The sequence below is a fragment of the Eptesicus fuscus genome, chromosome 12, assembly GCF_027574615.1.
Source record: "Eptesicus fuscus isolate TK198812 chromosome 12, DD_ASM_mEF_20220401, whole genome shotgun sequence".
NCBI classification, from domain to species: domain Eukaryota; kingdom Metazoa; phylum Chordata; class Mammalia; order Chiroptera; family Vespertilionidae; genus Eptesicus; species Eptesicus fuscus.
The window spans coordinates 29146677-29171348 of NC_072484.1; the positions used below are offsets into that span (position 1 = coordinate 29146677).

General features: G+C 42.2%; 1 protein-coding gene across 3 annotated transcripts in view; it reads right to left on the reverse strand.

Moving 5' to 3' along the window:
* The window catches only part of ATRN (attractin), a 167202-nt gene that overhangs the window by 73188 nt on the left and 69342 nt on the right, over nt 1-24672 (reverse strand). For all 3 annotated transcript variants that reach the window (XM_028144728.2, XM_054724370.1, XM_008141034.3), the window contains exons 12-18: nt 16453-16673; nt 14134-14255; nt 12946-13084; nt 11170-11360; nt 7333-7552; nt 5911-6096; nt 4906-5139 (exon numbers count right to left, since the gene is read on the reverse strand). In XM_028144728.2, the coding sequence (XP_028000529.2) occupies nt 4906-5139; nt 5911-6096; nt 7333-7552; nt 11170-11360; nt 12946-13084; nt 14134-14255; nt 16453-16673 (1313 nt within the window). The remainder of the gene's footprint in view (nt 1-4905; nt 5140-5910; nt 6097-7332; nt 7553-11169; nt 11361-12945; nt 13085-14133; nt 14256-16452; nt 16674-24672) is intronic.

Below are 24672 nucleotides of genomic sequence, written 5' to 3' on the forward strand. Positions count from 1 at the left end.
GCTGCCTCCTGCACACCCTCTACTGGGGATGTGCCCGCAACCAAGGTACATGCTCCTGACCGGAATCGAACCTGGGACCCTTCAGTCCACAGGCCGACGCTCTATCCACTGAGCCAAACCGGTTTCGGCGGCACTGATTTCTTTAAAAAGCACATGGGATAAAAGAAAACACATTGGACTTAAAAAATTTAAAACTTTTGTATTTCAAAAGATACTATCAAGAAAGAAAAAAGAATGCAAGAAAATATTGCAAATCATATATTCAAAAAGGGATATCTAGGATTCATAAAGAACTCTTATCTTACCTAATAATAGAGAAATATGTAAATTGACCATACCTCTGCTATGCCCACAGCCAATCAGAGCGGGTATGCAAATTACCCCAACAAAGATGGCGGTTAATTTGCATACATACCTGGGTCCCGGGAACCTCCTCGGCACCCAGGACACTCCCAGCCGGCCATCAGAGGAGCGGGGCGGGGGGGGGCCCTTCCCAAGCCTAAAGCCTTGGGTGGAGGCTTTAGGCTTGGGAAGGGGCGGAGCCTGCAATCGGAGTGGCCCCCTGCCCAAGCCTAAAGCCTGGGCAGCCCGAGCCCACAATCAGAGGGGTGGGGGGGACCCCCTGCCCAAGCCTAAAGCCTCGGGTGGAGGCTTTAGGCTTGGGAAGGGGGCAAGCCTGTGATGGGAGGGGCAGGGGCCGAGCCTGAGATCGGAGGGAAGGGGAGAAAAATCAAAAATCAATGGAAACATATCCTCAGGTGAGGATAAAAAGAAAAATAAAGGAATGTCATATCCTATGAAAGACACATCATGAATATGCCTAAAGAAAGTTGTCATTTAAAAAAATATATATATTTTATTGATTTTTTTACAGAGAGGAAGAGAGAGGGATAGAGAGTTAGAAACATCGATGAGAAGAGACGCATCAGTCAGCTGCTTCCTGCACCCCCCCTACTGGGGATGTGCCCACAGACAAGGTACATGCCCCTGACCGGAATCAAACCTGGGACCCTAGAGTCTGCAGGCCGACACTCCATCCACTGAGCCAAACCGGTTAGGGTGTCATTTTTTCTTGGTGAAGGGACTGGAGTCCGTGTTGATGAAAATACCTTGGCAGCTGTGGTGACTGGCAGTGGCTGCAGCAGCGGGGTGCTGGGGCTGGTGCCTTCCCCTAATCAGCCCAGTCACCTCCCACAAAGGGAGGCTAGACTGCGGCTTAGGTCTGCTCCCAATGTGGAGTGGGCCTAAGCCATCAGTAGGACATCCCCTGATGTGAGAGGGGGCAGGCTGGGCTGAGGGGACCCCTCCCCAGTGCACGAGTTTCATGCACTGGGCCCCTAGTGGATCAATAATAAAAAGACAATGTAATTTAAAAAATGGGCAAAGACTTTGAATAGTTATTTTTCTAAAGATGAGATACAAATGGCCATAAAGATGAGCAGCTTCATTAGTCATTTGATGCAAATCAAAACCACAGTGAGATACAATTTCTCACAAACTAGAACAGCTACAATAAAAAAAGATGAACGCAGTGTTGAGGAGGATGAAGAAATCTGAGCTTTTTACATTGTTAGTGAGAATGCAAAATGGTGTACCTACTTCTTTACACCCTTTGCCCACTTTTTTCTGTTGGGTTGACATTTAGCTTTTTTTTCCTGGAGGGAGGAGGTTTACATACTATGGAATCATTGGATATATACACTGCAGATATTTTTTCCCAGTTTGTCTCTTGCCTTTTATTTTTGTTTACAGTGGCCTTTCTCTAACAGAACTCACAGGGAGCCCTGTTATCAATGGCACTGTCTGAGATGCTCTTGGAGAAGTTCTCACCCACTAACCTCCTGCCTACCCTCTCCCAACTGTTCTGGAGGCCTATCAGCACATTCCTGAGTATTTACTGAAAGGGAATCAAAGGCCAATTTCTCAGGATTAGTTTCTTAGGGCAGTCTCCCCAGCAGGTCTACTAGGCACAGGCTTTTAGGCCAACTCATGGTATATTCCTTCTAAAACCAACTACTGGAAGGAATAGAGAGAGTAGGGAAGGAGGGAGAGAAGGAAAGGAAAGGGAAAGACGGAAAGGAAAGAAGGAGGGATAGAAGAAAAGGGAAGATAGACAGAAGGAGGGAGGAAGAGAGGGAGAGAGGGAGGAAAGAAGGGCGAGAGGAAAGAAGGGAAGGAGGGAGATAGGCAGGCAGGCAGGCTGGGTTATTCCTCTTGCCAAAAGGCAGAGACCTTTTCCCCTTCTCCCTTTTCTTACAATTCGTTAAGAAAAACCTGTATTGCCCTAGCCGGTATGGCTCAGTGGACAGAGCATCGGTCTAAGAACCAAAGATTTCTGGGCACATACCTTGGTTGCAGGCTCCTCCCCAGCCCCGGCCCTGGTCAGGCTCATGAAGGAGGCAACCAATCAATGTGTTTCTCTCATGTTGATGTTTCTCTCTGTCTTTCCCTCTCTCTTCCACTCTCCCTAAAAATCAATGGAAAACTATCCTTAGGTGAGGATTAATAAAAAAATAAAACCTGTATGCATATAAATCTTTTTAAAACCTAAATAAGCCTCTTACGAGCACTACAATCCAAGAATGTTTTTCTTAAGGGCCTGGGAGCCACCTCTTTTAAATGAAAACATCAAGGAAGATAGCACCCTATCTCCCAGTCCTTTCCGGGATTTAGCCTGAGTGCATTGTGCCGAGCTGCAACCACATGCTTGCCATAAATTACAAGATGGTTTATTATTTTCTTGGATAAAGGCAATTACCTAACACAGGTGGCCACCCCAATTACCAGGTTAATTCAGGATAAACTATGAAAGAATGTACAGCAAACAGTGCCATCAAATCCTCTCTTATGAGGACAAATTATCATTCATCTTGAGAACATGTATATAATGACTGTATCTGCTTGGCTATTTATTTAAAAGGGTGAGATTTTGTTTGTCTTTGAAATCTCATTAGTGGCTTGCCTGTGATGTGCATCACAGTCTGCTTAAAGCTGATATCCTACCTAATAATAGACAAATATGCAAACTGACCATACCTCCACTACACCCAAGCCACGCCCACCAGCCCAAGCCATGCCCACCAGCCAATCAGGGCGAGTATGCAAATAAACTGAACCAAGATGGCTACAGCCACCGAGAGCAAGGTTTCCCAGGCAACAGAAACAAGCTTTCCGCCTGCCCTTGACAGGCCTAAGCCTCCACTCAAGCTACAAAGTTTCAATTATAGAAGGTAAACAAATTCAAACAGAATGGCGGCAGCCACAGAGCTGGAGAGACCAGGCCAGGGTTGCCCGCGGTAACGGAGAAAGCAAAGCTTTCCGCACACCCTGGCCGGGCTCAGGCCTCTGCTTAAGGATGCAGTTTCAATTATAGAAGGTGAATTAACTCAAACAGAAATGGCTGCCGGTGGAGCATGCAGGAAGCTTGGCTCCGCTCCAGGCTACAAAGTTTCAATCGTAGAAGGTAAACAAATTCCAGATACCAGGGCCTCCACTTGGGTCGCCAGGGGGCGTGGCTGGCCTGCAAACCACCACAGGCCCCTTGCTCAGGCTTCCCCATGCCCCAAGGGAACCCCCACCCTTATCTGGGACACCCTTCAGGGCAAACCAGCTGACCCCCACTCCTGCACCAGGCCTCTATCCTATCTAATAAAAGAGTAATATGCAGATTGATCACCACTCCAACACACAATATGTCTGCCCCCTGTGGTCAAAGATCCTTCCCCCATGTGGACACAAGATGACCACCACAAGATGGCCAGCAGGGGAGGGCAGTTGGGAGGCACCCGGCCTGCAAGGGAGGGAAGCTGGAGGCGATCAACCCTGCAGGGGAGGGCAGTTAGGGGTGACTGGGCCGGCTAGAGGAGGGAAGTTGGGGGCAAACAGGCTAGCAGGGGAGCAATTAGGCATCAATCAGGCTGGCAGCGGAGTGGTTAGGGGGTGATCAGGCTGGCAGGCAGAAGCAGTTAGGGGCAATCAGGAAGGCAGGCAGTTGGGAGCCAGCAGTCCTGGATTGTGAGAGGGATAACCAACTGCCCATTTAGGCCCGATCCCACTGGGATCGGGCCTAAATGGGCAGTTGGACATCCCTCGAGGGGTCCCAGATTGGAGAGGGTACAGGCTGGGCTGAGGGACACCCACCCTCCGTGCATGAATTTCGTGCACCAGGCCTCTAGTTCAATAATAAAATGGTTTTCTTTCTTTTCTACATCTGTGGAGAGAAACTTCTGGGTTGGCAGAAGACTTATTTTTTATTTTTCTCCTAACAACTGCCAAGATGTATTTTAAGTAAAAAGCAAATTGTAGAACTATATCATATGCATAGCATTTTTTTAGTTTTTAAACTTTACCCTAGGACATTTTTTTCATTGATTTTTAGAGAGGGGAAGGGAGGGAGGGAGGGGAAGAGAGAAAGAGGAAAGGGAAAAAGGGAGAGCGAGAAATACAGATGTGAGAGGTACATGGACTGGTTGCCTCCTACACATACCCCGACCAGGGCCGGGGACCGAACCTGTAACCCAGGCACACACCCTTGACCAATAATCGAACCTTTGACCATTAGGTGTGAAGGCCAGTGTGCTAGCCACTTAGAAACACTGGCCAGGGAGTACTTTTTAGTTTGTATGAAGAGGAATTCGTTTTTATATTATCTACATCTATAATATTTAGTTTTGTGATGAATTTATTTCATTACTTTTGTAATGAATGTTAGCAAAACAACTCACTTGAAATTTTATTATTTTCATTAACTGAAAATAAAAATATTTGTCATGTAAAACTACTTCTCCAAAAATGATGTTATTTTTTTTCTTAAAGGAAATCCATATAAGTAATGTAGATTTCAAGGTTTTATTCTTTGCAGATAGGTAGTGAAACACTTGATTTTGGATACACAAGACATCTTACCTGGACAATGAATAAAAGACCAGTTGTATCTGCTGTCCTCCAGACACATGCTGGAATTGAGAAGGGGCTGTGGGTAGAAATTTCCTATAGGGGCCTGAGAAGGCATCTTCACTGGTCCTTTATAGGAGCCCTCTATGCATTTCCCTTTGCCAGTATTGCTGGGATCAGTACACCAGCCGCAGCCTGGTTGCTCCAAGCAATGACTACAGGTACAGTAGCCTGAACAATTTTCAGCTGTTAAGAAAACACAAGTTGCAATTCACTATCTCCTACAGATCTGAATTCATTGTATTTAAATCAGCTTTTTCTTTAACAGATTATTCAATTTCTGTGAGTCAAAATTCCTATTCTATTGTGACTGTTTTAAATGGCATAATAAATTTGAAGAACCAATATCTTGTTCTACATGTATTAGGGACTCCTCCCCTCTCTCAATCTCAGGATGATGGAGCCATAAGGGACCTGAGAGGTCAACTACTGAAAAGCACTTACTTTATGAGTTAGAAGATTAAGATGTGGAGACCAGCCCGGCCAGCATGGCTCAGTGGTTGAGAGTTGACCTCTGAACCAGGAGGTCACGGCTCAGTTCCCAGTCGGTGCACATGCCCAGGTTGTGGGCTTGATCCCCAGTGTGGGGTGTGCAAGAGGCAGCCAATCAATGATTCTCTCTCATCAATGATGTTTCTATCTCTCTCTCCCTTCCTCTCTGAAATCAATAAAAATATATTGAAAAAATGATGTGGAGGTCATACAGGATGGAGAAATATGATACTGAAGTTGAGCAATTATTTCTGTACTTTGTGATCTATCCTACATTTATTTACTTGTATCATTGTGCTTCGTTCTGTATGAAGATTATCATCAAACAGTCTATCGACAGATCTGAGCTGAAGGTCAGGTCCAGTCTTGTTCCTCAAATGTTCAGAGGCTGACAGCACCACCTTACTGCAGGAGTTGTCACCCGTACACATCGCACTCAGTGCCTAGAGCTCACTTTTCACTTACGGGGACAGCTGTTCATGGTATACCACTCCATACACTGGCCATAAGGGAAGGAGGCCACATAGGCATTGGAGTCCACACACTGCTTCATGTTGCTGCACCACATGCACTCGGAGCTACCACTGGTGCACTCTCCACACACCGTCCTCAAGGCACACGGCGTCCGGCACTGCTTGGTGCTATGGTTCGCTGGGAAGTAAACACAAGAGAGACACTTAAAGCTCCCACCATGTTGGCTAAGGTCAAAGTCTTTTCAGTATAGGTTGTGACCCATTAGTCTGTCATGAAATCAATTCAGTGGGTTATATCAAATGAAGGAGAAAATGGAAAATATTAGAGTCACCATGTACTGTTTAGTCAAATATATTGTTACACTTGGGAAAAAAGATGTTTTTCTTTTTCAAAGACCATTAAGGATAGACCTGTGGGAACAAGCTAATCTTTCCATTCAAGTAGGGGTTCTAAAACTCCTCAAAATATATGGGACCTAGGATGAACTTCAGGGTTTTTACAACCCACCTGAACATGCAAAATCACATCTTTGTATATTTTAGGGAGGAAGGACCACAGCATTCATTAAATACACCAAAGCACTCAGGATCCAAAATGGCTACAAAGCTCCCCTATAGGAAGTTTAGAAGTAATATTTTAAGGTGACTCCTACAGTGCTATAAATTCTCTTCTATACTTCTGTGTTCCTCAAATTATGGTCCCTTCCTAAAATGAGACATGATGTCCATGGAGTCCAGCCTCCCAAAAGTGCCCAGAAAATTCCACCTATTACTTGTGAACCCTCTGCAGGAGGAGGACACTTGTCTTGGGCTTATCTGCGTGCTGCAGGTGATGCTCCTGTGCCTTCCTTTAAGTCTAAAAGTAGCCTAGAAGAGAGATTCAAACCCATGAAGCTACTCAAAGTGTTTGCTCCTTCAGTTCTCAAGTACAGCTTTAGCACATCAGGTTTGCTTCTGTTTTCTGTCACAGAAGTGCGCTCATCATTTTTCTCCCTGATACATCTTTCTGTCCACTGTCCCTTTTGTCCCCTACGTCAGTTCTGATCTTGCCTTTGCTTTTATTTGTATTTTTGGTTCTTTCTTCCACAATATTTCTCTGCCAACACAAGAAATTAACCTTTTAGAGCAAGTCTCAAACTTTTTGAGATCAACAAACCAATCAATCTCATTGTTAATTAGAATATTAGGTTCTCTGAGTAGTATTAGTTATTTTTTTTTAAGTTTATGGGTCATACTATTCTGAGCCAGAGACAATTTCCTTCTGCTTTTAAAATTCTGGGTTATACTCTGCTTCATATGCTTGAAATCAATACTCAATCTGTTTTTCATGAATATTTTACATATATCAATACGATGCCTCCTATGGTTTCTCTTTCAGTGAACTTCCAGTAATGTATAATTCCCATGTACTTACCCTGCCTTTCACAGACACTACCATTGAGTGGGTTGATGCAGGTTGCAGCCTTCAGGCCCCGAGTACTGGGTTCTGATAAGATTCCACAGAATCCAGCATCACTGGGCTCAAATGGCATCCACTGTATTGAACTATTTGTGAATGGGGACATATCTTCCCAGCACCAGTAGGACACATTGATCTTCCGAAGGCCAACCCATGGGGTCAAGGTCAGCTTAGTCTGTAGGCAAAAGAGACACAGTTATGAATATAAACAATGTCTTGACCAAAACAGGCTTCTAAATAAAAACCATGAAGTTACAAATATCCCAAAGAAACAGGAAAACTTCCCTATCCACTGACTCAGCCATTACAGAGAAGGACATACCATCATTTTTATGTTATACTAGAGGCCCAGTGCACAAAATTCATGCACGGAGGGGGGGGGGTGTCCCTCAGCCCAGCCTGTACCCTCTCCAAACTGGGATCACTCTCACAATCCAGGACTGCTGGCTCCCAACTGCTCGCCTGCCTGCCTTCCCTATTGCCCCTAACTGCTTCTGCCTGCCAGCCTGATCACCCCCTAACCACTCCGCTGCCAGCCTGATTGATGCCTAACTGCTCCCCTGCCAGCCTGTTTGCCCCCAACTTCCCTCCTCTGCCGGCCCGGTCACCCCTAACTGCCCTCCCCTGCAGGATTGATCGCCTCCAACTGCCCTTCCTTGCAGGCCGGGTGCCTCCCAACTGCCCTCCCCTGCTGGCCATCTTGTGGTGGCCATCTTGTGTCCACATGAGGGCAGGATCTTTGACCACATGGGGGAAGCCATATTGTATGTTGGAGTGATGGTCAATCTGCATATTACTCTTTTATTAGATAGGATAGAGGCCTGGTGCAGGAGTGGGGGCCAGCTGGTTTGCCATGCAGGGTGTCCCGGATCAGGGTGGGGATTCCCTTGGGGCGTGGGGCGGCCTGAGCAAGGGGCCTGTGGTGGTTTGCAGGCTGGCCACGCCACCTGGCGACCCAAGTGGAGGCCCTGGTATCTGGAACTTATTTACCTTCTACAATTGAAACTTTGTAGCCTGGAGCGGAGCCAAGCCTCCTGCATGCTCCACGGCAGGCAGCCATTTCTGTTTGGGTTTATTCACCTTCTATAATTGAAACTTTGTAGCCTTAAGCAGAGGCCTGGGCCCGGCCAGGGTATTCGGAAAGCTTTGCTTTCTCCGTTGCCGTGGGCAACCCTGGCCTGGTCTCTCCAGCTCTGTGGCTGCCGCCATTCTGTTTGAATTTGTTTACCTTCTATAATGTAAACTTTGTAGCTTGAGTGGAGGCTTAGGCCTGGCAAGGACATGCGGAAAGCTTGGCTTCCTCTGTTGCCTGGGAAACCTTGCTCTCTGTGGCTGTAGCCATCTTGGTTGGGTTAATTTGCATACTCACTCCTGATTGGCTGGTGGGTGTGGCTTGGGCTGGTGGGCGTAGCAAAGGTGCGGTCAATTTGCATATTACCATTTTATTAGGTAGGATATCATGCTTGGCCCGTCAATATGGCCTTTTTACAAAGGACAAAAATATAGCTCAGAGAATATATCAAAAATTTCAGAGATTAATGGCAAAACAATAATCAAGGTCCAAAATTTCCACATCCTATGACATGCTATAAAAAGATAGCCACCCCCAAACTTGGTTTAAGTATCTATCCATACATGAAATAATCTTGCCAATATTCCTGAAATACTGGTTATATGTCTATCCTCAGAATCATTAACTAAGCCTGTTTTGGGGCACTAAAAAGCTCAGATGACTGGAGATTCCCACCTTCAGCTGGGGGGTAAGGGCTGGCATTGAATTTTATAGGGAATAATGGGATAGTAAACCTCTGGGAGAGTCTCTGCCTGCTGCTCCACTGAAATTTCCTTCCCGTTGCATTAACAAATTCTTTTAAAAGAGAAGTACAAAGTTTAGCCCAGAAATGAAAGATAGTCCTAATTTTGCCAGTTATAAAACAAAACGTACGATTTTTTCCATTTTTGAGGAAAAAATATGCATGCCTATTGAAAGACCGAAAAGAAATAAACATACCCCAAAATAGTTATTTTTAGTTGTAATGAGTAATATTTATTGCATTTTTAATGTTACTATTTTCTAAATTTCCTTTGAAATGTGTATTATTTTTTAAGGAAAGAAAACAAAGTTAATGCTTTTTAAAAGTCCTTCAATAACTTCCCTTTGCTTTCCTGATAAAACTCAAAGTAATTAGCATTGTAGACAACGTCTCTCAGGATTTGGCCTTGATTCCTCATAAACACAGCTATAGCAATTCCCTTCTACCCAGCTGGCAGCTCACCCCTCAAACTCTGCATCTTGCATGTGTGGTAGCAAAGCACAGAGAGCCCTTCCCTAGTCACCTTCCCAATTCACTCTTCATCTTCAGGAGTTACCACTTTCTGGCTACGAGCTTGCCTCTGCCCTAAAGGCTAGGTTGAGTACTCTTACTTGTTTTTCCATGTAAGCCTGGGCTCTTAGTCTAGACTTACAGCTTAATTTACAGCTTAACACAAGACTGTGAATTCTTACTGTATAAAGATAGTCCCAGCTAATTTGACTACCCAGAATCTTCTAGAACTAGAACACCTGAGGAAGAGAGAAAAGGGACCAGAAGATAGGATAACTATGACCAGCTGGGATAGCCAAACCCTTCTAACCAGCTATTCTTTGAGACACATGGAATTGGGAGTCATTGGAAATGAGCAAAACTGTAAGCTATCCATTTTCTGAAGAGTGACTATAGATAAGATCAGCTAACAGCCAAGGACAGAACACTGTAGAGACCCATATTTGGGGGTCAGGTAAAGAGAAACAAACAGCAAGAGCAGTCTTTAATGGAGATTATAAATTTGAAAAAGCTCTTAAGATATGAAATATCAAATGTGGCCATAGTGTTCCCCGAGGTAACGACATTTATGATGTATTACCAAAGTTTTCCACACCATACCAAAGTTGCACTACAGAAAAGCGAAAAAACTGAATGTAGAAAAATAAAAAATAGGCACCCCCTACCCACTGCCGAATGGCCCTCGAGGCAGTACACAGGGCCACATGCAGCCAGGACCCAGGCTACACTCCAGATCCTCACCTGAAGCAGGCTGCACCTAAGGAAGTACTGCCTATTGCTTCTCCCTACTTGATAAGAAGAACTCCCCCCAACCCCAAATGCTCTGTACCAAAGCCAATGCTGTTAAGAGCTTTGTCTTGTGTCTACTTAATTGAGGATAGAACCACAGCCCAAGATTTTAAACTCAAAAAGACCAAATGTGATTGTGGAATGTCAACTATAAGCCACCTCAGAGCACTGAGCAGACAGGAAGAGAACTTGGGGTTCTGTGCTTAGAAACTCGTGATAAGAAGGTACTCTCTCTTTTTGGGCTGGCCAGGCCTAAGGAAGATGCAACATTTCTTGGGTGATGAACATTAAATCGTATTACACACTGTAATAATACCTAAAATCTGAGACTCAGGTGGCTTAATTCAACCTAGCTAAGTAGCAGTGACATTCCCCTCCCCCCAACAGCAAAACCTAGGGATAAAATAGATACAAAATCATCACTGTTGTCACAAAGATATGTGCATAAGTACACACATTACTATTCAATACACATTAATTTATTCAAATATAATTTAGTAGATATGACTAATAAAATGTTTAAAATGTTAAGGTAAGAAAGAATGTATTAAAGGAAGAGAATCTGACAGTGCAAGTTCCAGTGTGTTACACAGCACTCCTCCTGCTAAGCACATCACAGGTGAGCTGTGTTCATGCCCTCAACAGATAATAGATGTAAGTTCTGAGGATTTTAACTCACCATGCTCTGCGATGATTGCATTTTTTGCAGCTCCTTAATGACAAAGTCTATCTTCTTCTCGGTTGTAAGAGAAGCCAAAAGGGCATTGTGGTTCCTACAGGACAATTTAGCCGTGTCATAAGTCTCCTTGGCCGTAGTAATTTTCAAACACATGTTTACAACCAAATGCCAGCCAGTGCCACAGATAGTTTCTTTTGTAAAGGATGGAGAGAAAGAAAAAAAAAGTTTTAGAAATCACACAAAACTACTATATTACCCATTTGAATTAACAAAAAACTAAATGTTTTTGTGATTTGCATTCTAGGTACTTCCTTAGGATGTAGTGAGAATATCAGACACATTACTAAGGAGCAAGTACAGAATATGAGAATTTTAAATGCTTTAAAAAAAATTAGTCATATTTCCTAGATCTCAAAAATGAGGCCAACCCTCCTGTGTCTTAGAAGAAAACATTTGTTTGGTGCCAGTGTTGATTTTATAAATCTCCTTTTTAAAAACAATTAAGAATAAGACTAAAATTTAAGAGCAGAAAAATAAATATGGATATTGGAAGGCTGGAGATAAAAACTGCAAGAAGAGAAATGAGTTGGTGAATGAACAAGTCCATTTTTCAAAAGCTGCATTGTTTTCACATCAAGTATAAAATCAAGTGCACAATTATCCCAAAAGTAAAGTGAAAAGATCCTTTTTTTTGGGGGGGGGGGGAACCCCAAAGTGACAGAGCTGTAGCAAACAAGGCAAGCCCGTAATCTGCTACTGTGACTGCCCTAAACCCACTCGATAAACTGCACAGAAGTTGTGAATACTTCTTGGAAGACAATGAGCAAAGCAACTTCACCAGAACCAAAGTACCCTGGAGACACCATCAATAATGCTCATTACCAGTCAGTGAGATAAATGAAAGGTGCAGTACCATGGGTCAGGGATCATTTAAGAGCAGATAAACACTTGCTCCTCGAGTGTGGCATCAGTGTCACAGCTTGTTCAAATGTAGATTCTGAGCCCCACCCTAGATTTGTACCAGAATCTGACTTATGGAAAGAACCCCAGGTCCTCAGCTGTGCATTAAAGTTTGAGATGCAATGAGACAAAGAACAAGAAGCCCACTCATACAAGCTGAATCAAGTACTTCCAAAGGACATTCACAGGGGCCTGGTGGAGCCCAACTTCCCTTAACATGCCTCAGCTGTTGCATGGAGCCACAGAAGTCCCCCTTCCTGGATATCGTGGTTAAGCAAATATATCATACAGTTTTAGTTATGGCTGGTTGGCCCCAGACCCCCTAACTCATCATCCCAAACCTCAGAAGTGCCATAAATTAAGGTATTCAGGGCTGGAGATCACCCCAGGAGGTGCCGTGGACACAGGCATCTCTCTTCTCCTTCTTATCAGAAGGTGAAGGCCGTCTAATCATCTAATCCCAGTGGTCAATAAGAAGTAAGTACTCTTCATTAGATGCCCAGCAGAATGGCTGATGAGACTGCTGCATTATATTCCTGGGTTTGCACAGAAGAGGCAGGGTGAAAACAATGGAGTGGGCTCCATGATACAGAGCCAAGGTGTCATTTGATTCTCCAGAGCAGCAGATGATGTTTCACTTTGTTTCAAAAGACAGTAGGAGCATACTTAAGAACTGTATTTTTGTTTTAAAAAATAACCACAATATTGGTAAGAGGGAAGGAATGGATAAAATGAGCTTATCCCTCGCCCCTGCTGGGTTTAGTCAAGTCTTTGGACGCCCCGCCACACACATCAAGATGCCCCTCTAAGGCCTACCGGGCAGGGAGGAGCACTCCTGATTGCGGTGATCCCACTGGCAGTACTGGTCCAGGGCACAGCTCCTACAGCTGGTCTTCTTGTTACAGTAGTACATGGGATTATCCTTGGTGCAGTTTTCATACTTGGAAATGGAGATCTAGAACACAGTGGACAAGAGTTTTCTTCTTATTTCCACAGAAAGAACTCATGGTAAGGACAAACTCATGGTAAGGACAAACAGGATACTAAAAATTGAATTAAAGAAGCAAACTGCAAATGGATATATAAATAAGATTCATAGGAAGCAGCACCACAGTGAAAACACTTTAGGGAAAGGTTCTGCTGAAGGACATGCCTTTACCTGGCAAGGAAGTCATTCATTCTTAAACACCATGCTTCAACCTGCTCATATGTAAAATGGGAATGTTGAATGTAATGCTTTTCAAATGCCTTCCAAACAGGCTAAATTTATATTCTATGAACTGTTTTACAGACTGTCAAAGAATGTCTTATAAATTGTCAAAGGCTGTAAAAGTTGAGTCATCATCTTTGTTGCCTTTTAACCTACATAAAAAATTACAAATATTAAGCTTTAATTATGCTAAGCCAAGATATAACAACTATAATAATAAAAGCATAATATGCAAATTAGACCAGACATCCTTCCGGATGACCTTGTGGTCGAAGCCGGGGCTGCGAGGGAAGCCCGGGTCCCAGGTGCCAGAAGGAAGCCGGGGGAAGGAAGGCCTACTCTTGCACGAATTTCATGCATCAGGCGTCTAGTTAGACAAGAAGATTATACAAATATATTATTTCCACAATTCAATGTGGCTACTACCTGCCTGCCTCCCTTTTAGTCTCAAATATAACTTGCTTCCAAAACCTTGCATAGGCAGAGTTCACCAAGCCTCACACCGGCTCTAATACTTAGCCACGGCCATGCTAGGGAGTGGGGCATAATCAAAACACCAGTCCTTCCTTCTTCTAAAACACCACACGTCAATCCTGTGACAAGGACCTTTGGAATTAGAATGTACTGGGCATCCCTTCCTAAAAGAAAACTTGAGCAATAATAAAAACCAAGTCTACAGTGAAGGTTTTAAAAATAACTCTGGGTCAGTTTTTATAACATTCACACTGTAACCTAAACATAACCCCACTCTGGACTTTTCCATCCTCTGAAATCCTTGAGAGACAGTCCCTGACCTGGCCTTCCGCGCAGCTGTGGTTCTTAGAGACACAATAGTTGTTGCACCAGTGGCAGTCATTGGTGTTGGCTGTGCAGCTGTAACAATCCGTGTGTTGGTCACATCTGTCATGGGCAAGAGCTATGAAGAGAAGAAAAAGTCATCAACTGTGACAGCTCTTCCTTAGAAAAGTCAAAGGCCATTACAGCTGCTGTTGAGCACAATCTGAGACTAAGGCCAAAAAAAAATGTAAGAAGTGTCGGGAAGTAAAAGGATGAGTGCAACTGGCAGGAAAATATATCTGTCAGGTTAAAATAGATTTAGAAATAAGTAAATAATCTGAAAAAACACTATTTTGTACCCACTCCCCCCAACAAAATTACACAGAAAGTGAAAAACAAAGAGAGGCTAATTTTCTTTTAACAGTGAGATAAAATGGAAGTAGCTGTGGTTCTTTAAATATTTTTCTTCCCAAGAAAAAAATCAACTAGAAATAGAATGAACACAATAGAAAGAGCTTTCCTGAAGCCAAACAAAGTAAGGTAGAAGAACAAATGATTCCTCCCAGCTATAAACACAAGGATAATCTGGGCACAGGAAGTAGGCAGCACCACAGAACCCCAAAGGAGGCACTTGGCTGAGCTGCATTTTCTACACATACATGTAAGTCCAAGAGTGTAATTTTGAAAACTTCTAGGCTACTAAAGACTTGTTGCATTGCTTACTGACCCTAGATAGGTCAAGATCAGCAATAAAAGAGAAGCTGCACAATCATATTGCCTTATCTGTTGAATCACTCATGGACATAGCACATGGTGAAATCCGTGGATCAGAATAGGTAGGGCCCACCCTCACAAAGACTCCAGCATCCTGCTCCTTAGGTTGTTCTTCCTGCCCTGGTCATCACCCCGAGGACTGAGCCCAAACAGAAAGCAGAGTGAACCAGAAAGGCAACATTTGAGATGAGTTAACATAAAATGAGGTCATACTGAACCACCTAAGGTAAGTGAATATTATTTCCTATAAGCTTTCACCTTTAGTTTGAACTTTAAAAATTTGGTTAAAAAATAACTATGTCACTGATTTTATCCCTTTTAGGAGACAGGGACTAACCCTACCAGATTCTGATAATCTCAGTTCTCCAGCACTCACCAGCCCACAGTGAACCTGGAAGGTTGCCTGGGTGTTCTTACTGCAGTTTTATGTTCAGCTTAAAAGTGAAAGCTGCCTCTACCCACCATAACTCTATGGTAACTCTATACCAACCCTAATGGTTAAGAAATTCAGTCAACATACTTTAAATTAATTGAAGTGAACAAATATTCTGCAGAGACATTTTTCTTACTCTTAACAGACTTTCTCACATATTACTTTGCATTGTGCTAAATGTCAGAGCACAAGGGTAAAAAGTAGGCAAGATGAAAAAAGTTTGGAAAGCACAAGAGGTTGTTCTAGAAGCAGGGATCACTACTCATCATCAGCAACGGTCTGTCATGCTATCACTACTGTGCCCAACTTGAGAAGCTAGAAAATAATAGTACTTTGCAAAGACAGCAACTTTACTTCTATCTACAAGAGTAATAGCTTTTACTGGGTTGGCCCTCTTCTTCTCCTCCTTAACATTAGGACTGCATAACACAATATGGTAGCCACTACCCACATATAGTTCTTTCTTTGTTAATCCTCACCCGAGGATATTTTTCCATTGATTTTTAGAAAGAGTGGAAGCGAGGGGGAGATATAGATGTGAGAGACACACATCGATTGGTTGCCTCCCACACACACCCTGACCAGGGCTGGGGATCGAGCCTGCAACCAAAGTACGTGCCCCCTTGACCAGAATTGAACCTCCCTTCACTCCATGGGCCAATGCTCTATCCCCTGAGCCAAACTGGCTAGGGTCACATGTAATTTTTAATTTACATTAATTAAAATTAAAATTTCAGTTCTTCGGTCATACCAGTCCAGTCTCATTTCAAAGTACTTGATAAACACATGTCACTAGTAACTACCCTATTGAGACAGTGCAAATATAGAACATTTCCATCAACACAAACCAATTGCAGCCAGGTTCTGGAATTGGTATACAGAGTCTATGCAAAGCCAAGGAGGTTTTTGTCTCTATGATTTGCAGATAGGTTGCAGGAGCCACATGGCATCCTCCAACCCATTGTAAAGATCTTTACAAACCAATTTTTCATAAAGCCTTTGCATAAGTTATTATTGAATATTTTTGGATAATAACATGAAATCTAAAAAGTGTACATATGCTACATGCCTTCATGATTCAGATAAAATGAGAACTCAAATTAATTTAAAGAAGAAAAAAAAAACATACTTCTTTTGGAAAAACATTCTGATTTTAACTTTTCTTCTTGTGCTTCTGTTGCTAACTCCCAGGAAATACACTGAGATGACCCTGTGTCCCACACACACTGGATGCCAGGTCCTGCTGCTAGACAAGCAGCTTCACTCCGGTGTGCTTCACACCGTTCCGAGGTAAATACCAAGATGTCACTGAGGAGGAGACTATTGAAGCCACCAAACACATACATGGTGCTAAAAGGAAAAACAAAAAAGGGAGAGTAGTTTACTAAAACCTTAAGTAAACAAAGTCATGATACACTATTTCAATCTTCAGACAAACCTTACATATTGATAGTTCTGTAAGAAATTATTTTTTCAGGATCTCAAAAAATATTCTTATACCTTTCCCTCTCAATTTCATCCTAGACTAATTCCAATAATCAACCTACTCTTTACCTAACTATATTAAAAAGTTCTCATGATAACATGGTGACTTTTAACCATAATTCCCTGGAATATTTTATTGTCAGGGTAAGCAAATGTCTTTTAAAATTAATCACATAATTGTACATCTACATATTCTTAAATATTAAAAATAAGTATGTATAATTTTAAAAACATAAAGTCTTAATTAAAATTGTGTAATGATTCATAAACCAATAAGAAACAGATAAAAATACAAATGAAAATTTAGTACACAGTAAAAATGGCATCTTAAATTAGTGTGGAAGAGATGGACTTTCTAGTAAATGGTATGGAGATAACAAAATAAACATGGAAAAATATAAAATTTCTCTACAGACTCAGGATATATTCCAAATGGACCAGAGAACCACTTGAAAAAAAAAATGAACCCACACATGCACTTTAGAGGTTAGAAGAAAATACAGGTGAGCTACTCTATAACCTGAGAATAGGAAAAAAAAAAAAAAATCCCCATGACTTAAAATCCAGAAGGCAATAAAAAAATACTGAAAAATTTGATTATATAAAGTAAAAAAAATTTTGCACAGAAAATACAGGTATAAGCAAAGTAAAAGACAAATGATGCACTGTGAAAAAAATTATTTACAAGCTATGTTATAGGAAAAGAATATCCCTAATATAGAGATAGCTTCAGCCAGTTTGCAAGGGAAAAATGTAAATGACCTCAAGCATATGAAAAGATGATTAACTTCAATTATAAGAAAAATGCAAATTAAAATAACAATGAGAAAGCATCTCTCACCTAAAAAGACCAAAGTCTGACAATGACTGGTGAGGCAGTAAGGAAACAAGCACTCTAATACGTGACTGCTAGGCAACAAATGGGACAAGCCTAAAAAGGGGAATTTGACACTATCTAACAAAACTATGCATTGATCTTTTGAACCTGAAATCACATTTCCAGAAGTCTATCACAAAGACATAGCAAAAGTAAAAAAAGAAATACACATGAGGCTATTCACTAAAGCAATAATGATAATAGTAAACACACAAACAACCCAAAATGTCCATCGTCTGGGGATGTGATGTATAAACTGTGGTGCATCCACACAATGAAATAGTAGGTAACTGTAAAAGGGAATCAGGAGGATGTCTACATACCGCTATAGAGTGATCTCCAAGATACACTGTTATGTGAATTTAAAAAAAAGGAAATGCTAAATAAATAAATAAATAAGGAAATGCAGAGAAAAGTATATAGAAGTGTGCAACCACTTATTGAGGGAAGAAGGAGCTCAAACACACACACACACACACACACACACACACTCATTTTTCTCTTCAAAACAGCAACAAAGTTTCTCTTTAACTTATCTTCTTAACAGGCTTAGAAACAATGACCAACCCAGTAGCAAAAGATAAGAGTAGCACTTACATTGTGGTATTTGAAAACCATTCTTTCCCCCACCCCTCAAAAAAATTTACCACTCTTTAGAAACAAATCTAATTTCATATATGGGGCAAAAAAGTTTGTGATGAGCCTAGACCAGTGATGGGCAACCTTTTGAGCTTGGTGTGTCAAACTTTGCCAAAAAACTGAGCATAACTCGGGTAGTGTGTCACTTTGAGGGAAAAACTAACTCCAAGACTCTAGTCGCAAATGTTTCATCATCAGGAGCAGCAAATGTTTCATCCTCGGCATGCGGCTGCGTGTCATCAGAAATGGCTACGCGTGTCAGTGCTGACACGCGTGTCACAGGTTCGCCATCACTGGCCTAGACGATCTTGGCACACCAGACAAAAAGGAAGACTATAGTTGTACCAAAAAGACTCAGGAGCTAACATAAAGAGATGCTTGCTGGCCAAAATTGGGAAATGTTTGAAATTTAATAAGAATAAAAACTATAATGGATTAAAACATATTAAATACTTTTAAATGTATAAGTTCTTAATGATATATGCCCCCTCTCCTCCAAAGAAACTCATTTGTCAACTTTGTAGAGTGCTAAGAAATCAGTTCATTTTGAAAATTAGTAAATCAAGGGCGGGGGGGAATCAACCCTATGAAGTGATCTTGCTAAAATATTGAAGTGAATCTGACTGAATTAATTTGCAAGAATTTCAAAAGAGAGTCCAATACATTTTTTATAAAACATGGGGATGCAATAATCAAAATGTAGACTACAGGAAACTCTACAAGATAAACAACCCAGTTTGTTTGTTTTTTTAATGTTTTTTATTTTATTTTTATTTCAGAGAGGAAGAGAGAGATAGAAACATCAATAATGAGAGAACCATTGATTGGCTGCTTCCTACACAACCCCTACTAGAGGCTGGAGCCTGCAACCCAGGCATGTGCCCTTGACTGGAATCAAACCCAAGACCCTTCAGTCCCCAGACCGACGCTCTATCCCCTGAGCCAAACCAGCTAGGGCCAAACTAGTTTATTTTTAACAAATAAGGGGGGATGTGATGAACAGGGAGCCTATATATCAACAGAAACTTAAAATACATTTCATCCAATTGTAATATATGAATCTTATTTGGACCTTCATTTGAACAAATTAAATTTTTAAAAATTATGAGGCAAGAACTTCTGATCAAGATGACAGCGTAGGTAAATGAGGTACTCAAATCTTCCCACAACCACATCAAAATTATAACTAAAGTACAGAACAACCATCGTTCAGAACCACCTGAAATCTAACTGAATGAAAGTCCTACAACTAGGGATTTAAAGAAGCCACATTGAGACTGGGAGGAAGGGCGGAGTCGTGGAACAGGCCAGGCCCACACCTATGTGTGGCATTTTCAAATTGGAGGGCTATCTCAACTGCAAAGGTCATCTCTGAGGAGCAAGGAGTCCTGGGCCACACCAGGCCTCCCAGTCTCCATAACTTCTGGCTATAGAAAGCAGCAGGGATTGTGGCTGAGTGAGAAAGAGGGCTGCTGGAGTCCCAGGTAGTTCCTCTTAAAAGATCTGTGCAAGGACTTACTCAGACTCACTCCCTCTGAGCTCCAGTACTAGGGCAGCAGCTTCAAAGGAACCAGGGACTTATAAGGAGGAACTGAAGTGTCTACCATCAGGATGAGAGCTGGGGAATGGGGGAGGGGGACAACTTTCTGCCAGACTAAAGTGCTGGCAGAGGTCTTCGTTCCTTTCCTGAGACTCAGCCCCACACACTGTTCACCGGCCCTAGTGATTCCCTGAGACTCTATCACACCCAACTTGTGGGCCAACCCAAGATGTTTTCAGTGGCTTTTACATACAAACAGCCTTTTTTGCCTCATGCTTTGGACTTTCCTAAAAACCTCTCAAACAAGCAGCATCTGGTCTCTGTGTACCCTGTACCTCTTGCTAACTGGCCCCAGGCCTTGCATTAGCAGCAGCTGGCCTTGGTTTGTAGTTTGGCCTCTCCTGGGCACCTCCAAGTACAAGGAGCAGCCATTTGCACATTGCTCTGTAGCTCATGCCAAGTGGCTCCAGGCAGGGCACAGCAAGAAAAAGAACTAAATAAAATGAACATAAGCAAACTACCAGATACATAATTCAAAGCAATGGTTAGCCCTAGCCGGTTTGGCTCAGTGGATAGAGCGTCAGCCTGCGGACACAAGGGTCCCAGGTTCGATTCTGGTCAAGGGCATGTACCTTGGTTGTGGGCACATCCCCAGCAGGGTGTGTGCAGGAGGTAGCTGATCAATGTTTGGTTATAAGGATGCTCAAGGAACTTAGTGAGAACTTCAACAGCATGAAAACAGGAAATAGAAACCATAAAAATAAGCCAATCAGAAATGAAGGATACACTAAGTGATATGAAGAATAATTTAAAGGGAAAGAACAGTAGAGTAGATGAAGCTGAGAATTAAAGCAGCAATTTGGAATACAAGGAAGCAAAAAAACAAACAAACAAACAAACAATCAGAACAGCAAAAAGAATCCAAAAAAATGAAGATAGTGTAAGGAGCCTCTAGGAAAACTTCAAGCGTACCAACATCTGCATCATGGAGGTGCCAGAAGGAGAAGAGAGAGTAAGCAAGAAATTGAAAAACTATTTTAAAAAATAATCACAGAAAACTTCTCTAACCTGGTAAAGGAAAAAGACATATAACTCCTAGAAGCACAAGAGTCCCATGAACCCATAGAGGCACACACCAAGACACATCATAATTAAAATGCCAAAGGTTAAAAAAAAAGATAGAATTTTAAAAGCAATAAGAGAAAAGCAGTTAGTTACCTATAAGGGAGATCCTATAAAACTGTCAGCTGATTTCTCAACAGAAACTTTGCAGGCCAGAAGGGAGTGGCAAGAAATATTCAAAGTGATGAAAATCAAGGACCTACATACAATCAAGATTATTCAACCCAGTAAAGCTATCATTTAGAATCGAAGGACAGATAAAGAGCCTCCCAGACAAGAAAAAGCTAAAGGAGTTCATCACCACCAAACCAGTATTATATGAAATGTTAAGAAGTTTTCTTTACAAAGAGAAAAATGAACGATAAAATGGCAATAAGTACATATCTATTAACAATTGAATCTAAAAAACAAAATAAACAAACAAGCAGAATAGAAACAGACTCAGAGATAAGGAGAATATTTTGATGGTTGCCAGATGGGTGGGGAGTTAAGGGGGATGGGTGAAAAAGGTGAAGGGATTAGGAAGTACAAATTGGTTGTTACAGACTAGTCATGGGGTTGTACGACATAGGAAATATATCAATAATATTCTAATAACTATGTATGGTGTCAGATGGGTATGAGATTTATTGGGATGACCACTTAGTAAGTTATATAATGTTTTAATCACTGGCGTATACACCTGAAACTAATATAATATTGTATGTCAACCGTATTTGAAAAATAAAAAACGATTTAAAAAATAATAAATAAAATTAGAAAAAAATAAAGTTTGAGGCAATTGGGAAATATGAACAATGAGTGGTAGTAAATTACTATTCATTTTTTAAAGTGTGATAATTGTATCATGGTTGTATGTTTTTAAAAAGTCTTTATTTTTAAAAGATACCCAATCAATCCTCATTATTTGTAGATTCCATATTTATGAATATACCCAGTTGCTAAAATTTATTTCTGACTCCAAAACCACTACTCACAGCAGATTTGCAGTCACTTGCAGACATACACACACAGAAAAATTTGAGTTGTCCAACATGCACATTTCCAGGTGAGGTCAAACAAGATGATGCTCTTTTCCTGTCTTAGTTCTCAAACTATACACAAGTGTCCTTTTGATAGTTTTTTTAGTGTCATGTGTTTGTTTTTGTTTTGTTTTGTTTTGTTTTTTAATATATTTTTACTAGAGGCCCAGTGCACAAAATTTGTGCATGGGTAGGGTCCCTAGGCCTGGCTGGTGATCAGGGCCGATCAGGTTCCCTGCCTCCCCGCCTCCTCCTTCCCTCGCTCCCTCAGCGCCCTCAGCCGCCACTGGTTGCCCACCATGTTCCATGCCACCCCCAGGTGGTCAGCACACATCATAGCGAGCAATTGAACTCCCAGTCGAACTCCCAAGGGGACACTTTGCATACTAGCCTTTTATATATATATATATATATAGATATATAGATAGATAGATAGATAGATATAGATATAGATATAGATTGATTTCAGAGAGGAAGGGAGAGAGATGGAGAGACAGAAACATCAATGATGAGAATCATTGATTGCCTCCCTCCTACACACCCCCTACTAAGGAGGATCAAGCCTGCAACCCAGGCATGTGCCCTTGGCCAGAATTGAACCTGGGACCCTTTAGTCCACAGGCGACACTCTATCCACTGAGCCAAACCGGCTAGGGCTGTCATGTGTTTTTTGCATGTTTGTGCTTTAAGTTGGTGATTCTGCTGTTTTAAATGGCCCCAAAGCACTTCATGGTGTTGAAGTGCTGTCCAGTGATGTGGCTTATAGAGAAAATACTGGTACATGCATTAGATGAGTCATTCAAGCATGAGTCATAGTGCTGTTGACTATGAGCTCAATGTAAATGAATCAACAATATATATAAACTAGAGGCCCGGTGCACAAAATTCGTGCACGGGGGGGGGGGGGGAAGGGGGGGTGTCCCTCAGCCCAGCCTGCACCTTTTCCAATCTGGAATCCCTCTCACAATCCAGGACTGCTGGCTCCCAACTGCTCACCTGCCTGCCTTCCTGATTGCCCCTAACCGCTTCTGCCTGCCAGCCTGATCACCCCCTAACCACTCCCCTGCCAGCCTGATTGATGTCTAACTGCTCCCCTGCCAGCCTGTTTGCCCCCAATTCCCTCCTCTGCCAGCCTGGTCACCCCTAACTGCCCTCCACTGCAGGCTTGATTGCCCCCAACTGCCGTCCCTTGCAGGCCTGGTCCCTCCCAACTGCCCTCCCTTGCTGGCCTGATCACCCACAACTGCCCTCCCTTGCAGGCCTGGTCCCTCCCAACTGCCCTCCCCTGCTGGCCATATGGTGGCAGCCATCTTGTGTCCACATGGGGGCAGGATCTTTGACCACATGGACGCAGCCATCTTGTGTGTTGGAGTGATGGTCATCTGCATATTACACTTTTATTAGATAAGATAGAGGCCTGGTGCATGGGTGGGTGCCAGCTGGTTTTCCCTGAAGGGTGTCCCGGATCAGGGTGGGAGTTCCCTTGAGGCGTGGGGTGGCCTGGGCAAGGGGCCTGTGGTGGTTTGCAAGCCGGCCATGCCCCCCAGCAACCCAAGCGGAGGCCCTGGTATCTGGGATTTATTTATCTTCTACAATTGAAACTTTGTAGCCTAGAGTGGAGCCAAGCCTTCTGCTAGCTCTGTGGTGGCAGCCATTTCTGTTGGGATCTATTTATCTTCTATAATTGAAACTTTGTAGCCTTAAGCAGAGGCCTGGGCTGGCCAAGGCTGCAGAAGCTTGGCTTCCTCCATCGCTGGGGGCAACCCTAGCCTCCTGCTCTCTCCAGCTACATGGCTGCCACCATTTTTGTTGGGATTTATTTATCTTCTATAATTGAAACTATGTAGCCTTAAGCAGAGGCCTGGGCTGGCCAGGGTGTGCGGAAAGCTTGGCTTCCTCCATCACCAGGGAAACCTAAGCCTCCCTCCTGCTCTCTCCGTGGCTGCAGCCATCTTGGTTGGGTTAATTTGCATACTCACACCTGATTGGCTTGTGGGCGTGGCTTGTGGGTGTAGCAGAGTGGTGGTTAATTTGCATATTACTCTTTTATTAGATAGGATAAGGTGTGTCGTTAAACAGAAACACACACAAAACAAAATTATAAATTGATTAGTTGATGAAAATGCAAGAGACTTGCAAGAACCTAACCCTGTATTTCCCTGGGTATAAAAATTCAATATTCTCTAATTCAGTGTTTGTGGTGACTTTATAGAATACCACAAAAAATGATAACCAACTATATTCTGATGAAATTTTATGCCAGGGAGCTTCAAAAATAATCTGGAATGGGTTAGGGTTTCAAATTTCCATAATAAAAAGTTTTAACATTTTTTTTTTTTTTTGGAAACAAACTCCACAGTACATGATTTATCTGCATCTTACTTAAAATTTCTTTTTCTATTTTAAGACTATATTAAATTGCTAGCACTAATATTAAAACTGGGTCTATTATCTCTTACATATTAACATGTAATAATGAGTTTAATTTGTTCTTAGTCTAAGGGTAAAAAAAAAAATCTAATAGGATCATTCATAGTCTCTGTTTCTAAAAAGAACAAAATCCAAACCATCCTATTCATTTACACATTTTTTCAGAAATATCTAGTTGACATGTACTATGTATAAAGAAATCTCTGGTTTCTGCTCCTCAGCCTCTAAGAATCA